Raw genomic sequence first — 18361 nt, 5'->3', positions numbered from 1 at the left:
TTTGTCTACCAGATTTCCCATCACAATGTAAACAGTGAGTGCAGTGCTCAGCCCAGGCCTCCAACTCAGCTGCCTAACTATGGAGATTTCAGACTACAGAAACAGGTGTGTAAGAAATGCAGGCAGAAAAGCCCTTCACCACTTCCCTCCGCCTACTCTCCCCTTTTCCTCCACTGTAAGTGGGACACACACATTGAACAGAGGAAATCCTGGGTGCTGAACGTGTGACTGTATTTAGTCATTTTGCAGTGTCAAATTCCCAGTGGCCCTGGGAGAGGCTCACCTAACCACGTGGATGGGGCACCTGTATATTCTAGTCTTTCCCACACTGCTTGTGATAAAGTGGTCTTCTGGGAGATATTAACAGGGCTCTGCGGTAAGACAAATACGTAGGCTGCTGCCTCAGTCCCCGCTTGTGAAAATTCATTCATCATTGTGCGTATGGGCTCATTAAAGGGTTTGAAGTCCTACAGTAAAGAAACCTGGTCAATTTTGGTAAAGCTTGCAATTTCGTAGTGTGTGTGACCATTCACCTCTTTCTTTATACAAGACTTAACAGTTCCCTGAGGGCTTGGTGGTTAGGGAACATTATTCTCCCCAGCTTTAAAATATTGGTAAGGACATTTCCAAACCGCTTTCATCTGGCACCTCCTCTCTATATTATATGATTAAAGTTAAATTTTTATATCTTAATATCTTAGGCCAGTAGTTTTCCCTAGAAGAGTTGAAACTGAAAAAGAAAGTTTACCACATGTTAGCTTCAGATTTCTAGTTGTCATGTTTTCAGTTTGTTGTGTTTTTTTATTTGCTTTTCTTTTCCTTCTGGCTTACTCTCTCATGAGGTCATTTTTACCACAAGCTTTATTACAGTAAACTTTGAGTTCTTCTTTTGTTCTGTTAAACATTTTTTTGAGTGTTCCTTCTTATGTATGGACAATCGACCTGATTGTGGAAAAAAATATATACACCTAACCTCAGAGACTTCTTTACGAGGCTTAAACTGTAGTACCTAGGGGAGAAACAAGGAAGCTTGGTATAATTTAAATCTTAAATTTATCAGTAGCTCTGAGAAGAGATTAAAATAAAAAGGTTTTGGATTTAAATTTTTCTTTTTTTTTTTTTTTAAAGATTTTTGTTTATTTGAGAGAGAGAGTGAGCTTGAGTACAGAGGGAGAGGGAGAGGCAGACTCCCCACTGAGCAGGGAGCCCAGGACTCAATCCCAGAATCCTGGGATCATGACCTGAGCCGAAGGCAGATACTTAAGCGACTGAGCCACCCAGGCACCCCTGGATTTAAATTTTTCATATTACTTAACTTGATAAATGGTTAAGACTACATTATAATAAACAAGAAAACATTCTGTTCCCTAAAAAGGAACAACTATTTAAAAAACTGTGTGGCCAGTGATGTCCTTCGAGGTTTTAAGTATGTAAGAGAAAACCATTTGTACATTTGCAGATGTGTGTGTGTGTGTGTGTGTGTGTGTGTGTGTGTATACACAAAGGTATATAGAGATCATTTCTATATATGCTAGAAGTATATCTACTTTTACCAAGTAAGAGAGATGAAGTATAGGTTTTCAGCATAAAATGCAGTTTAGCTGGCCGTTAATACTAAGCACTAGTATGATGATATGGACATCTGAAGTAAATTATACAAATGGGGCCCTAGAGTTAGGAAAAGGAATAAATTCAAAGAAACAGATCTTTTTATTTTGCATACTATAGGTAAGATCAAAGAGGGACCAAGTGACTATATAAAGAGTCAGATGGTTTGTGTTCCATGTTTTCTTGAGGACAAGCTAGAGACCAGGGCATGGTATTTTGGCTCAGCACAGAAGAGGTGACATGTTTATTTATTAATTTTTTTAAAAAGACTGATTCATAATATAAATGATTAAAAAGCAGTTAGAATTAACTGTTTCATATGGAGCAGAGTTAACATGAGAGCTAAACTTAGTAGCTCACTGTTTGTATGCATATAAACTGAGTAAAATGCCATCTACAGAGTTGGTGCTTGTCCTGTAGGTCAGTTCTCTTTTAAGGGCCTATTTGGTACTCCAATAATTAAATCTCTTTAATTGTATTGATCTCATGCCAAATTTCTTTTTTTTTTTTAAAGATTTTATTTATTTATTTGACAGAGAGAGACACAGCGAGAGAGGGAACACAAGCAGAGGGAGTGGGAGAGGGAGAAGCAGGGTTGCCTGCGGAGCAGGGAGCCCGATGCGGGGCTCGATCCCAGGACCCTGGGATCATGACCTGAGCCGAAGGCAGACGCTTAACGACTGAGCCACCCAGGCGCCCCTCATGCCAAATTTCTTATGGCAGTAATCTTTATTAAAAAAGTTTTTTTGGTACAAAGGATAATCTTTTCAGTTTTTTTTTTAAGATTTTGTTTATTTGACAGAGAGAGACACAGCGAGAGAGGGAACACAAGCAGGGGGAGTGGGAGAGGGAGAAGCAGACTTCCCGCTGAGCAGGGAGCCCGATACTGGTGGGGCTTGATCCCAGGACCCCGGGATCATGACTTGAGTCGAAGGCAGGTGCTTAACCGACTGAGCCACCCAGGTGCCCCATCTTTTCAGTTTTATATTAGCACCACAGTTGATGAATTGGGGCTCCCTGTAGACTAATGTGCTCGGAATTTTCCTGTTGATACCACTAATTTCTTACCTTATAACGGCAAGTGCTTCTCACTGGCAATACAATGAGTACTAAAATAGCACTGTAGGGTGAAAGTACTATGGAGGAAGCATTTGATCAATACTTTTAAGCTTAGACCAAGAGGGCTTCATGGAAGGGCTAAGGTGACCAGTGAAATGAGTTTTAAACAAGAGAACTTTTCTTTTCAGATGGCTGAGGGGTTCAGAGCATTACTGTAGAGAAAAAGCAAATGCAAGGAGGTAGGCATGCAAGAGATCCCCATGTGTTCAAGGAACTGTCTGAAATTTAGAAAGCTAGATTTTAGGGGAGAGAGATTTAGTGTTTGGACGTGGCAATGAAGAGCCGGTGGCTTGCCCACTTGAGGCCCCTTGAGGTCCAGTGGTGCCAGAGCTTTGGGAGAGGAAGGGCCCCCTGACAAGAGAGTTTTGTCTGGGGAGCAGCCCCTATGGGAGAGCACAGGGTATCAATTAGCCCAGTGGTACTCACATTGTGCACACAGGAATCATCTGGGGGAGAGCTTTAAACCTACTGAGGTCTGGGTCCCACCCCCAGAGATTTTGGTGTGGTGGGAGGCCCAGGCTTTGGGAGTTTTAAGAGGCTCCCTACATGATTCTGAAGTGTAGCCTGGATTGAGAGACACTGAATTAAGGCAAGAAAAGGAATGTTCAGAGATGAAGCTGAGAATCTATGGGATTTGTTAATGGTATGCCCTGAGTTCTCTCTCTTTTTTTTTAAGATTTTATTTATTTGAGAGAGAGGAGAGGCAGAGCACAAGCAGGGGGAGGGGCAGAGGGAGAGGGAGAAGCAGATGCCCCACTGAGCCGAGAGCCTGATGCAGGGGCTTGACCCCAGAACCCTGAGATCGTGACCTGAGCTGAAGGCAGGCAGGCACTTAATGACTGAGCTACCCAGGCGCTCCATGCCCTGAGTTCTTTAAGTGCACAGTGGAAGTCTTTCTTGAGTTGGGGAGGGTGGGAGGCATAAGGTCAGGTTAGGGGATGTACCCATACCCCGTGGGGACAAGAACCCAGATCCTGATGGATGGCCTTGGGAGTCTGTCTTCTTGGGATGGCTGACTCCAGCAGGGTTAGAGGGCTTGATGGGATGGTCTTGCTGGAAGGACTAGCCACTGCGCACCTCAGGTTCTGTGTGTACTATTTTGAAGGACTAGCCGTGAACCCAGGTGGCCTTGAGAGGAAACCATAGTCCACGTAGCGAGTCTTTCATCTAACTTTGTCATCTGGCTAGAATGAGGTCCCTAAGGCACTACTGAATCCAGTAGGAGTATGCTGGGCTTGCTGTTCTATTTCAAAGCCAAATTTCTTAGACACAACTTTTTAAGTAAGATCCTACCCTCTTGTCATTTCAAAGGAAAGACGAGCTCACTTCAACTCAAATGGCAGTTTGTAGGCCCTGAACTACTTCCAAAATACTTCCAAAATACTTGACACTATGCTTTTCTAGAAAATGTCCTTATAAATTAATATCCTGTCATTTCAAGTATTCTTTCTGTAAGTTAATGTATAGTTGGTGATACAAAATAGTAAATTCTCCTGGAAGAAATTAAGCATTTCAGAGCTCCATACACACTTGTTCTTTCTCTCTTTGTCTTTGGCGAGGGGGTGGGGGCGGGCATTACTGGTGATAATGTAAGTTTCTCACAGGGTTATTTAATAGATTTTTAAAATGTAAATTTGATTAAAGTTTAACATGCATACTCAATCCATTTTAAATACAGACTAAATAATTTTTAATAGAGTAAAATGAAGTACTATCTCATTGGCAACTTTAAATATCTATAGGAAAACATTCTTTAAGTATAAACAATATGGAAATGTCACCACTTCTAACATTTTATGGCTTTTCTCCTGATCAAATTAAAACTCAGTGGGCATGCATCAGATGTCATGAGATATGCAGATGATCTCATGTAATGTACATTAGTCATCGAATCACCTTAATATATTGGCTATGTAGATAAAGCATATTTGTGAGCTTTCAAAGATATATTCAACATCCTAATTTTCACTCATCAGTATGTAAGTTTAGTATATGTCGAAAGATATTTTTCTATGTATTCATGTATTTGAAACTTCATAATTATTCTGAAGAGAGTTTACAAACCTATCACCTAGAATGCTACCTTCGCTTTCTTCGAGTGTTACCCTGTTCTTATGGTGCACGCTGTAGATTAGCTGAAAATCACAGTATGTTGATGAGTATCTTTGTAATGCAGGAAAGAAGATGTAGTCCCAGGATCTGTGTTCATCTGTGATGACGAAAGAACATACTGAAAGCTGCAGAACACAACATGAGTGTGTCTGTGCTCTCGTTCTTAGCTCTGCTACTTTGTCGCTTTGTGGGGGGTACGCAGATGGGTCTCACAGACCTACTGCCTCTCCTATACAATGTGAAGATGAGGGTACATAGATCCTTTTAGTGCCTAAGGTCTCTGATTCTGTGTTGTATTCCTCTGTCCAAGAAAAATTTTGTTGCAAATATAATTGAAACATCATAAAACACAATTGAGGACGAGATGATTTAGACTAATTTCTCCCTGCTTTACCCCACTGCAAAGTACAGCTAAAAGCCCTGGACGTAATAAACAGAAAGAGGACTTTGAAAGATGTAAACAGGAAAGTGGACTGGCTAGGGCCTTAGGACTTGAGTAATGGCATGGCAGTGAGCTCCCTGAGTTGTAAAAAAAAAGTCTGCCCTATATCCTGGACTGAGTACTGGAGAAGCCTGCAACCTGGGACTGCCAACAAATGTAGACCAAAAAAAAGAGGCCTTGAGAAAAGTCTACTCTCTAGCCAAAGGACTGGGAAAAGGGTAGACAAGCTAGATAGAAACCTTTTTGACAACACCTGCCCTACCCCAGCCAAACACTATGGATGTCCCTCTCTGTGGTGTCATCAGAGACCAATCTGGGAGTTGGTCTCTTGACCCTCACCTGGTGGCAGCAGACAACTTGGGGTGGTACTTTCCTAGCTGGCAAACATGGTTTTAGCAGAGACCAAAGGGGTCTCCTAACCCTGATCTAATGGCAACAGGTGGCCTGGGGAGGCACCTTATACCCTGACAGACAGTGTCACTAGAGACAGACCTTTCCCAATAAGCAAATACCCAAGGAATTTGTCACTTGTAGACCTGCCCCATCACGAAAGCTAAAGGGAGTTCTCCAGACTGAAATGAAAGGACACTAGACAGTAGCTCGAAGCCATAACAAGAAAGGAAGAATGGTAAAGGTAGCCACATTGGTAAATCTCAAAGCCAGTAGTGTTGATTTGTAACTCTTGTTTTCTGTATGATTTAAAAGAAAAATACTTAAAACAATAATCACAAATCTGTGTTAATGAGCACACATATATAAGGATATGATTTGTGACAATAATAATATAAGGGGCAACAGGGCTGTAAAGGAGTAGAGTTTTTGTATACTCTTGGCACTAAGTTGGTATTAATTCAGATTTGATTGTTATAAAGTTAAGATGTTAACCAATCCTTAGGGTAACTACTAAAGAAAAAACCTAAAAAATATTAAAAATATGACAATGAGAAGGTAACAAAAATGGTATACTAGAAAAAAATCATAAAAAAGGAAGTGATGGAACTACTCAGGAACCGAACAGGTATAAGGCATAGAAAACAAACAGCAAATGGCAGAAGTAAATCTTTCCTTATATGTAATTACTTTAAATGGATAAATATTTCCAATTAATTGGCAGAAACAGATGGATTTAAAAAAGTAATCCGACTATATGCTTGTCTACAAGAGGCTCACTTTCCATCCAATGTTAAAAATAGGTCGAATATGGAAGAATGGAGGGGCGCCTCGGTGGCTCAGTCATTAAGCATCTGGCTTTGGCTCGGGTCATGATCCTAGGGTCCTGGGATCGAGTCCCACATCGGGCTCCCTGCTCGGCGGGAAGCTTGCTTCTCCCTCTCCCACTCCCCCTGCTTGTGTTCCCTCTCTCACTGTGTCTCTCTCTGTCAAATAAATACATAAAATCGTAAAAAAAAAAGAAAATGGAAGAATGGAAAAAGATATTTCATGCAAATATATGTGCTGCCAAAGAGAGCACATATTTCATGCAAATAGTAACCAGAAGAGAGCCTGGTGGCTTTAGTCACATTATACTGAATAGATTTAAAGACAAAAATTGTTATAGGACATAGAAGGACATTATATATTGATAAAAAGGTCATTCCATTAAGATGGTAAAAAATTTATAAAAATATACATACCTAACAACAGAGCCCCAAAATGTATGAAGCAAAACCCAATAGAATTGAAGTAGCAGACAGTTCTACAAAATCTCACTTTTAGTAATGGATAGGACAACTGGACAGAAGACCAATAAGGAAATAGAGGATGTGAACAGCACTCTAAATCCCCTAGACCTGAGCGACATCTATAGAACACTTCACCCAACAATAGCACAAGACGCATTCTTCTCTTGGGCACATGGAACATTCCCCAGGATAGACCAGTTATTAGTCACAAAACAAGTCTCAATAAATTTAAAAAGACTGAAATCATAAAGAGTGACCAAAGTGGAATGAAACTAGAAATCAGTAATGGATGTAACACAGGAAGATTCACTAACATGTGGAAATTAGGCAACATATTCTTAAAAAAAAACTAGTGGGTCAAAAAGGAAGTTACAAGTGGAATTGGAAAATAACTTTGAGATGAATGAAAGAGAAAACATACCAAAACCTATGAGGGAACAGTACTAACAGTACTCTGGGGAAATTTATACCTATAAGCACTTATATTTAAAAAGGGATCCAAAATCAGTAAGCTAATTTTATACCATAAGAAATTAGAAAAAGAAGAGCAAGCTAAACCCAAAGGTAGCAGAAGGAAGGAAATGATGTAGAGTTGAGATAAATGATATAGAGAGTAGGAAAACAATAGCAAAATTGGTTTTTGTATCCTCTGTTTAAAAATAAAAGGCTTTATTATTTTTTTTAAAGATTTTATTTATTTGAGAGAGAGAGACAGTGAGAGAAGGAATAGAAGCAGGGAGAGTGGGAGAGGGAGAAGCAGGCTTCCCACAGAGCAGGGAGCCCGATGCAGGACTCGATCCCAGGACCCTGGGATCATGACCTGAGCCGAAGCCAGACGCTTAATGACTGAGCTCCCCAGGCACCCCTAAAAGGCTTTATTTTAAACTAAACTCAGATTCTGATAAATTTATCTCTCACTGTAGATAATATTGTTTTGAATTTATCAAGGTCGAATATTCCAGTAGAACGATTCTGTTTTGTGTAACTTTTTTTTCCCCCGTATTAATTTTGGCAGTACATTTTACTGTATGTTCACTAGTTGTAGGATTGGTTCACAGATGACTCACATTGATCATCAGAGCTCCAGGTTGGTGTAACATGAAGACAATTGTGGTTTAGACCAGCCTCTGTTGATTGAATCTTGAGAGTTCTACAGGTCCTCTCACATAAGGATTTATTAAAGGAATTTGAAAGCTGTTCTTAAACAGTTGGCATTGAATGAGAAATTAAAAAGGTAAGAGGAAACTGCCATAGTGATAAGTTCAGGGAGATGACAGAGATATAGTGAGGAAATACTGGCATTGTATTAGTGGAGGGAAGATTAAGGATAAATCTCTGCTGTTTAAAAGAGCATACATAGTTTTGCCAGCTATCAACAAATGCTATTAAAATGTATTCCTTTTCAACAAAGGAAAAGTTTTATGATGGCATTTATTTTAGTATTATTAATAAAAATAAAAAACAATACATACAGATGTCCAAGAAGGTGCCTCTGGTTAAGGTATTGTCTATCTGCCTAATAGGGTATGAGACATCTATTAAAATGATTATATGGAAAATAGTGGAAAAGAAGGATAACAGCTGAATAGAGAAATGTTTCCTGATTGTACCACATAAAAGTGTTTAGTAGACCTTTGAGAGTAAGGTGTTCTGCCTTCTCAGGGTGATCTGGAACGTCCGTGGAACACAGTGATTGGCCCCTTTGCCATGGTCGGATTTTGAATTCCTTTCTCAGTGTTACTGGCCTGTGTTCCCTTCCCAGTGGGCTTTTGAGTTTTTTAAAAATTTTTTATTGTTATGTTAATCACCATACATTACATCATTAGTTTTTCATGTAGTGTTCCATGATTCATTGTTTGTGTATAACACCCAGTGCTCCACGCAGAACGTGCCCTTTTTAATACCCATCACCAGGCTAACCCCCTCCCCTCTAGAACCCTCAGTTTGTTTTTCAGAGTCCATCGTCTCTCATGGTTCGTCTCCCCCTCCAATTTCCCCCCCTTCATTCTTCCCCTCCTGCTATCTTTTTTTTTTCTTTACATATATTGCATTATTTGTTTCAGAGGTACAGATCTGTGATTCAACAGTCTTGCACAATTCACAGCACTCACCATAGCACATACCCTCCCCAATGTCTATCACGCAGTCACCCCATCCCTCCCACCCCACCCCCACTCCAGCAACCCTCAGTTTGTTTCTTGAGATTAAGAATTCCTCATTATCAGTGAGGTCATATGATACATGTCTTTCTCTGATTGACTTATTTCACTCAGCATAACACCCTCCAGTTCCATCCACATCGTTGCAAATGGCAAGATCTCACTCCTTTTGATGGCTGCATAATATTCCATTGTGTATATATACCACATCTTCTTTATCCATTCATCTGTCGGTGGACATCTTGGCTCTTTCCACAGTTTGGCTATTGTGGACATTGCTGCTATAAACATCGGGGTGCACGTACCCCTTCGGATCCCTACATTTGTATCTCTGGGGTAAATACCCAGTAGTGCAATTGCTGGATCGTAGGGTAGCTCTATTTTCAACTTTTTGAGGAACCTCCATACTGTTTTCCAGAGTGGTTTCACCAGCTTGCATTCCCACCAACAGTGTAGGAGGGTTCCCCTTTCTCCGCATCCCTGCCAACGTCTGTCGTTTCCTGACTTGTTAATTTTAGCCATTCTGACGGGTGTGAGGTGGTATCTCATTGGGGTTTTGATTTGGATTTCCCTGATGCCGAGCGATGTTGAGCACTTTTTCATGTGTCTGTTGGCCGTTTGGATGTCTTCTTTGGAAAAATGTCTGTTCATGTCTTTTGCCCATTTCTTCATTGGATTCTTTGTTCTTTGGGTGTTGAGTTTGATAAGTTCTTTATAGATTTTGGATACTAGCCCTTTATCTGATATGTCATTTGCAAATATTTTCTCCCATTCTGTCGGTTGTCTTTTGGTTTTGTGGACTGTTTCTTTTGCTGTGCAAAAGCTTTTTAACTTGATGAAATCCCAATAGTTCATTTTTGCCCTGGCTTCCCTTGCCTTCGGCGATGTTTCTAGGAAGAAGTTGCTGTGGCTGAGGTCGAAGAGGTTGTTGCCTGTGTTCTCCTTTAGGATTTTGATGGACTCCTGTCTCACATTTAGGTCTTTCAACCATTTTGAGTCTATTTTTGTATGTGGTGTAAGGAAATGGTCCAGTTTCATTCTTCTGCATGTGGCTGTCCAATTTTCCCAACACCATTTGTTGAAGAGACTGTCTTTTTTCCATTGGACATTCTTTCCTGCTTTGTCAAAGATGAGTTGACCATAGAGTTGAGGGTCCATTTCTGGGCTCTCTATTACTGTTCCATTGATCTATGTGTCTGTTTTTGTGCCAGTACCATACTGTCTTGATGATGACAGCTTTGCAATAGAGCTGGAAGTCCGGAATTGTGATGCCACCAGCTTTGCTTTTCTTTTTCAACATTCTTCTGGCTATTTGGGGTCTTTTCTGGTTCCATACAAATTTTAGGGTTATTTGTTCCATTTCTTTGAAAGAAGTTGATGGTATTTTGATGGGGATTGCACTGAATGTGTAGATTGCTCTAGGTAGCATTGACATCTTCACAGTATTTGTTCTTCCAATCCATGAGCATGGAACGTTTTTCCATTTCTTTGTGTCTTCTTCAATTTCTTTCATGAGTATTTTATAGTTTTCTGAGTACAGATCCTTTACCTCTTTACTGAATTCCTGTATGAGTTCTAGCAGTTTTGGGGTGGAGTCTTTTGGGTTTTCCACATAAAGTATCATATCATCTGCAAAGAGTGAGAGTTTGACGACTTCTTTGCCGATTTGGATGCCTTTGATTTCTTTTTGTTGTCTGATTGCTGTGGTTAGGACTTCTAATACTATGTTGCATAGCAGTGGTGATAGTGGACATCCCTGCCGTGGTCCTGACTTTAGGGGAAAAGCTCTCAGGTTTTCCCCATTGAGAATGATATTCGCTGTGGGTTTTACATAGATGGCTTTTATGATATTGAGGTATGTACCCTCTATTCCTATACTCTGAAGAGTTTTGATCAAGAAAGGATGCTGTACTTTGTCAAATGCTTTTTCTGCATCTATTGAGAGGATCATATGATTCTTGTTCTTTCTTTTGTTAATGTGTTATATCACGTTGATTGATTTGCGGATGTTGAACCAACCTTGCAGCCCAGGGGTAAATCCCACTTGGTCATGGTGAATAATCCTTTTAATGTAGTGTTGGATCCCATTGGCTAGGATTTTGGTGAGAATTTTTGCATCCATGTTCATCAAGGATATTGGTCTGTAATTCTCCTTTTTGATGGGGTCTTTGGTTTGGGGATCAAGGTAATGGTGGCCTCATAAAATGAGTTTGGAAGTTTTCCTTCCATTTCTATTTTTTGGAACAGTTTCAAAAGAATAGGTATTAATTCTTTAAATGTTTGGTAGAATTCCCCTGGGAAGCCATCTGGCCCTGGGCTCTTATTTGTTGGGAGATTTTTGATGACTGCTTCAATTTCCTTCGTGGTTATAGGTCTGTTCAGGTTTCTATTTCTTCCTGGTTCAGTTTTGGTAGTTGATACATCTCTAGGAAGGCACCCATTTCTTCCAGGTTATCTCATTTGCTGGCATAGAGTTGCTCATAATATGTTCTTATCATTGTTTGTATTTCTTTGGTGTTGGTTGTGATCTCTCCTCTTTCATTCATGATTTTGTTGATTTGGGTCATTTCTCTTTTCTGTTTGATAAGTCTGGCCAGGGGTTTATCAATCTTGTTAATTCTTTCAAAGAACCGGCTCCTAGTTTCGTTGCTCTGTTCTACTGTTCTTTTGGTTTCTAGTTCATTGATTTCTGCTCTGATCTTTATTATTTCTCTTCTCCTGCTGGGTTTAGGCTTTATTTGCTGTTTTTTCTCCAGCTCCTTTAGGTATAGGGTTTGGTTGTGTATTTGAGACCTTTCCTGTTTCTTGAGAAAGGCTTGCATTGCTATATACTTTCCTCTTAGGACTGCCTTTCCTGCATCCCAAAGATTTTGAACAGTTGTGTTTTCATTTTCATTGGTTTCCATGAATTTTTTAAATTCTTCTTTAATTTCCTGGTTGACCCATTCATTCTTTAGTAGGATGCTCTTTAGCCTCCATGTATTTGAGTTCTTTCCGAGTTTCCTCTTGTGATTGAGTTCTAGTTTCAAAGCATTGTGGTCTGAAAATATGCAGGGAATGATCCCAGTCTTTTGGTACCGGTTGAGACCTGATTTGTGACCTAGGATGTGATCAATTCTGGAGAGTGTTCCATGGGCACTAGAGAAGAGTGTGTATTCCGTTGCTTTGGGATGGAATGTTCTGAATATGTCTGTGAAGTCCATTTGGTCCAGTGTGTCATTTAAAGTCTTTATTTCCTTGTTGATCTTTTGCTCAGATGTTCTGTCCATTTCAGTCAGGGGGGTGTTAAAGTCCCCCCTATGACTGTATTGTTGTCAATGTGTTTCTTTGCTTTTGTTATTAATTGCCTTATATAATTGGCTGCTCCCATGTTAGGGGCATAGATATTTACAATCGTTAGATCTTCTTGTTGGATAGACCCTTTAAGTAGGATATAGTGTCCTTCCTCATCTCTTATTACAGTCTTTGTTTTAAAATCTAATTTGTCTGATATAAGGATTGCCACCCCAGCTTTCTTTTGGTGTCCATTAGCATGGTAAATGGTTTTCCACCCCCTCACTTTCAATCTGGGGGTGTCTTTGGGTCTAAAATGAGTCTCTTGCAGACAGCATATCGATGGGTCTTGTTTTTTAATCCAATCTGATAGCCTGTGTCTTTTGATTGGGGCATTTAGCCCATTTACATTCAGGGTAACTATTGAAAGGTATGAATTTAGTGCCATTGTATTGCCTGTAAGGTGACTGTTACTGTATATTGTCTGTGTTCCTTTCTGATCTATGCTGCTTTTAGGCTCTCTCTTTGCTTAAGGACCCCTTTCAATATTTCTTGGAGGGCTGGTTTTGTGTTTGCAAATTCTTTTAGTTTTTGTTTGTCCTGGAAGCTTTTTATCTCTCCTTCTCTTTTCAACGACAGCCTAGCTGGATACAGTATTGTTGGCAGCATATTTTTCTCGTTTAGTGCTCTGAAGATATCATGCCAGTCCTTTCTGGCCTGCCAGGTCTCTGTGGATAGGTCTGTTGCCAGTCTAATGTTTCTACCATTGTAGGTTACATATCTCTTCTCCCGAGCTGCTTTCAGGATTTTCTCTTTGTCTCTGAGATTTGTAAGTTTCACTATTAGATGTCGGGGTGTTGACCTATTTTTATTGATTTTGAGAGGGGTTCTCTGTGCCTCCTGGATTTTGATGCCTGTTTCCTTCCCCACATTAGGGAAGTTCTCTGCTATAGTTTGCTCCAATATTCCTTCTGCCCCTCTCTCTCTCTCTTCTTCTTCTGGGATCCCAGTTATTCTAATGGTGTTTCGTCTTATGGTATCACTTATTTCTCGAATTCTGCCCTCGTGATCCTGTAGTTGTTTATCTCTCTTTTTCTCAGCTTCTTTATTCTCCATCATTTGGTCCTCTATATCCCTGTTTCTCCCTTCTGCCTCATTTATCCTAGCAGTTAGTGCCCCCATTTTTGATTGTACCTCATTAATAGCCTTTTTGATTTCGACTTGGTTAGATTTTAGTTCTTTTATTTCTCCAGAAAGGGTTTCTCTAATAACTTCCACGCTTTTTTCAAGCCCAGCTAGTATCTTTAAAATCATGATTCTGAAATCTAGGTCCGACGTCGTACTAATGTCCGTATTGAGTAGGTCCCTGGCAGACGGTACTACCTCTTGTTCTTTTTGTTGAGGTGATTTTTTCCGTCTTGTCATCTTGTCCAGAGGAGAATAGATGAATGACAGAACAAAATGCTAACAGGGTAACAACGTCCCTAGAAGATATACTCTAAACAAATCAGAAAAGACCTGAAACCAGGGGAAAAGAAAGAAGAAAGAGAGGAAAAAAAAGAAAAAGATAAAAACAAACAAAAAACAGAACAACAACAACAAAAAAAACCAGAACATGATCACATATGATCAGGCTAGTGCATAGATCAGTGCCATACAGTAGATTTTGGGTGTATTTTGGTCTGTTCGAAGAAAGTGTCTCCCAAAATTTTAAAGAAAGAAAGACTTATATATGTACAGAATAAGGGTTGATATGATGAAGGGATGGAATAGGACTGTAAAGATGAAAATTATAACATTTTATAAAAGGAATTGAGAAGTTTGAAGAAAGAAAAGAGGATTTAAAAAAAAAGGGGGGGGAGAGAATGTGATCAGGCAGGAGACTAGAACAAAGCCCCATACACTAGAGATTTAGGGTATATTTTGGTCTGTTAGAAGAAACTGTATCTCAAAATTTTAAAGAGAGAACAACTTATATATATATGCCAAAAATAAGGGTTACTACTATGAAGGGATAGAATATGACTCTAAAAATGAAAAATAAAAATGTTTTTTTAAAAAAGGGATTGAGAGGGCGCCTGGGTGGCTCAGTTGGTTAAGCGACTGCCTTCGGCTCAGGTCATGATCCTGGAGTCCCGGGATCGAGTCCCACATCGGGCTCCCTGCTCAGCAGGGAGTCTGCTTCTCCCTCTGACCCTCTTCCCTCTCGTGCTCTCTATCTCTCAGTCTCTCTCAAATAAATAAATAAAATCTTTAAAAAAAAAAAAAAGGGATTGAGAAGATGTTGGTTGAAAAAGGGAAAAAATTTAAAAAAAAGTTAAAAAAACTAACTTTGAAAGACTGAAGAATCATGGTAAAAATACCATGAATTCTATGTGCAGTAATCACCTAGCGCTGGAGTTCTGCCGTTCTGATTGATGGGTAAACTTGGTCTTGGCTGGCTGTTCTTGCTGATCTTCTGGGGGAGGGGCCTGTTGCCATGGTTCCCAAATGTCTTTGCTGGAGGCGGAATTGCCCCGCCCTTGCCGGTCCGGGCTAAGTAATCTGCTCAGGTTTGGTCTTGGGAGTTCTTGTTCCCTGCAAGCTTTCGGTACAGCTTTGGAGGACGAGAGTGAAAATGGTGGCCTCCCAGTCTCCGCCCCAGAGGAGCCTAGAACTCAGGGCCCCGCTCCTCAGTGCGCCCCCAGAGAAAAGCAGTCAGTCACTCCCGTTTCCCCGGTCTCCGGCCGCACTGTGTGCTCACCCGGCCTGTGACCGAGCGTTTCTATCTCTGGCACCCCGCCCCGTGTGGAGTCTCCAAACCCAGCAGATCCCTGCGGTGCGCTGCCGCGCCGCTCCTCCCGGGGGAGGAAGGGGAGTCTCCCCGGATCTGCCGCTTGTTGGGTCCCTGCTGGAGGAGCAGTGGCCCAACTGTGTCGCTGATCACAGTTTATGGCCACCCCGAGCTGAGAGCCCGCGCCTCAGTTCCGTCTCTGCAGCCGGCTTTCCTGCTCCGATACCCGGGAGCTCTGCCGCTCTCAGGCACCCCCGGTCTTTCTGTGACCCTGAGGGTCCCGAGATCACACTGTCCCGCGAGGGTTCCACTCCCCGCTTAGCCACTGGAGCAACGTCCCTCGGTGGAGCAGATTTCTAAAAGTTCCGATGTTGTGCTCCGCGGCTCTATCACTTGCCAGAAGCGGCCAACGGAGGCCCCCTCCCCCGCCGTCTGTCCTCCTGAATATCGCCTCGGATTCACTTCTCTGCACTCCTACCTTCCAGAAAGTGGTCGCTTTTCTATTCAGAGAGTTGTTGCAATTCTTTTCTTTGATCTCCTGTTGAGTTCATAGGTGTTCAGAATGGTTTGATCCCTATCCAGCAGAATTCCTGAGACCAGATGAAATCCAGGTCTCCTACACCGCCACCATCTTGTCCCGTTGCCCCCCCACCCCCGCTTTTGAGGTTTTTAACTCCTTGGTGAGTTTCCACTAACTCTTTTTAGGGGCCTCAAGGGGTCACTTAAATTATTCATTTATAATTTAACTATGTCATATTATAATTTGTTTATTGTAAGTACATTCTCTATTTTGGGGAGACTATATGAAGGTATGTGTGTGAATTGGGGTGTCCACAAAGGTCTCCAGATATTTCAGTCCAAAATGTCAAGTGTCTGCTGTCAAGCATTTGGAGGTAAACTGCTAAGTAATTGGTAGTAGTTTAGATAGCTCTTTTTGGTGGGAAAATTATGTAGTTTTTCTTTTAAAGAGTTCCTCTTCCAATTAACGTTTAGGAAAAAGGGAAAAAATGCTCTCTGATAGGACAATTAGAATTTTAAAAAGTCACTGAAAGCTTCATCAGAAGAAACTGACTCTTAGGAAGCTACTTTTAGACACCATGCTCTCAGAACTTATAAGATATGTCATATTGCCTAATCATATAGTTAACTCCAGCAGTAATGAGGTTCAAACACTGTTTACTGAAATCTATCATGTAGTAGTTTTTCTCTTTTTCTTTTTTTTTCATCTACTAGTTTTTTTCATCCATGTTCTCTGGATAGTAAACTTTTTTTTTTTTTAAAGATTTTATTTATTTGACAGAGAGAGACACAGCGAGAGAGGGAGCACAAGCAGGGGGAGTGGGAGAGGGAGAAGCAGTCTTCCTACCGAGCAGGGAGCCTGATGCGGGGCTTGATCCCAGGACCCTGGGATCATGACCTGAGCCGAAGGCAGACACTTAACAACTGAGCCACCCAGGCGCCCCTGGATAGTAAACTCTTATTGCCCTTTCTCTTAAATGGTAATTTTGTATTGTGCAGAATTCCAGATTGAAGGTTATTTTCCTTCAGCATTGTGAATATATTACCTCCTTGTCTTCTGGTGTTTATTGTTGTTGCTGAGAATTCTCTTTTTGTTTCCTTTGGATTGACTTTTTTCTTTAGGGTGGCTTTTAAAACTTTATTTTCGATGTTCTATTTTAATTTGACTGCAATGTGTCTAGGCATAGATTTAAACTTATTTGTCCCAGATGATGCTTGGTGTGCGTTTTCCATCTGGAAAACCATGTCTTCTAATTTGGAACATTCCTAGTCGTATCTCTGCAGGTTTTGATTCTCTACTTACTCTGTTTTCTTTTCAAAGTCCAATTAGCTATGTTTCTGTGTCTGTCAATACAGCTTTTATTTCTAGTGATGGCTCTTTCAGTCTTTTTATGTTGTGATCTCTTCTGGCCCTAGGTGAAACCTTTATCTTCCAGATTAATCATTCTTTTGTGTAGCTGTATATGAGTCCAGGTTTTATAGTCCATTCTTGTTTCTGTCGATCTGTTCCTGTTTCACTTTTCCCCAATTTCTGTTTCATATTTGTCTCTTTTTTTTTGGTAAAGATTTTATTTATTTATTTGACAGGGACACAATGAGAGAGGGAACATAAGCAAGGGGAGTGGGAGAGGGAGAAGTAGGCCTTCTGCGGAGCAGGGAGCCCGATATAGGGCTCGATCCTAGGACCCCGGGGTCATGACCTGAGCCGAAGGCAGATGCCCAACGACTGAGCCACCCAGGCGCCCCTTGTCTCTCTCTTTTTTTTTTTTAAAGATGCATTTTCTACTTTTAACTTGGAGAGGATTTAAACTTAATTATTTTGAAGTCAGTTTCAACTTGTTCTATTTTCATTTTTGTCAGGAGTAAATTCATCTTCTCTCTCTCTTTTTTGGCTGTTCTTCTTAGTATTGGGTTTTTTCTTCATGCTTCTGGAAATTTGTTTAACAGTCTTATTTTGAATTGGAGTTTAAATTTCATTCTCAGTTCTTGGAGCTTCTCCCTGTCCAGCAGTTCATGGTGTGTCTGCCAAGCACACCCCGTAGCCCTGCACCCATGGGCCTCCAGTGTAGGGCTAGTTCTTATAATTGAGGTTCAGCCCTTCTGTCTGGTACACATGTCAGAGATGGTGCGGATGGCACCAGATGGTGGCTTAAGTGCTCTATCTGCTTCTGTTTACTTTTTTTTTTTAAGGTTTTATTTATTTATTTGACAGAGAGAGACACAGTGAGAGAGGGAACACAAGCAGGGGGAGTGGGAGGGGGAGAAGCAGGCTTCTCGTTGAGCAGAGAGCCCAATGTGGGGCTAGATCCCAGGACCCTGGGACTATGACCTGAGCTGAAGGCAGACGCTTTAAGCCACCCAGGTGCCCCTTCTGTTTACTTTCTTAAGTAGGCAGTCCTGAGTACTTGCCCAGGCTTCATCCTGGTTTTGCAGCTTTACAGGTAGTGAAGCACCACCTTAGCCTCTGGCTTCAGGAAATGAGCGTGGCGGAGTTCCCCTGCCTCTTCTGGGGCATTTGAATACCTGTTACTCTGCTGTGTATGAGCTCTCAGCTGCCTCTGCCTACTTCTGAACCCTTAGCCTGGCTGACCATTTTGTAATTTGACCCTACAGGGATGTTGAGCTTGCTTCTCAGTGTGTTTAAGTCTTTTTAAATTTTAACACTTTTTATGTT

The 18361-nt window shown here is 41.1% G+C and overlaps 1 protein-coding gene across 7 annotated transcripts in view; it reads left to right on the top strand.

Moving 5' to 3' along the window:
• The window catches only part of REPS2 (RALBP1 associated Eps domain containing 2), a 238225-nt gene that overhangs the window by 164720 nt on the left and 55144 nt on the right, over positions 1-18361 (top strand). For 5 of the 7 annotated variants that reach the window (XM_027609020.2, XM_027609015.2, XM_027609016.2 and 2 more), the window contains one exon: positions 13-105. The exons of the other annotated variants lie outside the window; for them this stretch is intronic. In XM_027609020.2, the coding sequence (XP_027464821.1) occupies positions 13-105 (93 nt within the window). The remainder of the gene's footprint in view (positions 1-12; positions 106-18361) is intronic. 7 annotated transcript variants of the gene reach the window in all.

This window comes from Zalophus californianus, chromosome X (genome assembly GCF_009762305.2).
Source record: "Zalophus californianus isolate mZalCal1 chromosome X, mZalCal1.pri.v2, whole genome shotgun sequence".
NCBI classification, from domain to species: Eukaryota; Metazoa; Chordata; class Mammalia; order Carnivora; family Otariidae; genus Zalophus; species Zalophus californianus.
Note: the sequence above shows the minus strand (reverse complement) of the source record. Positions and strands in the feature narration are given on the sequence as shown.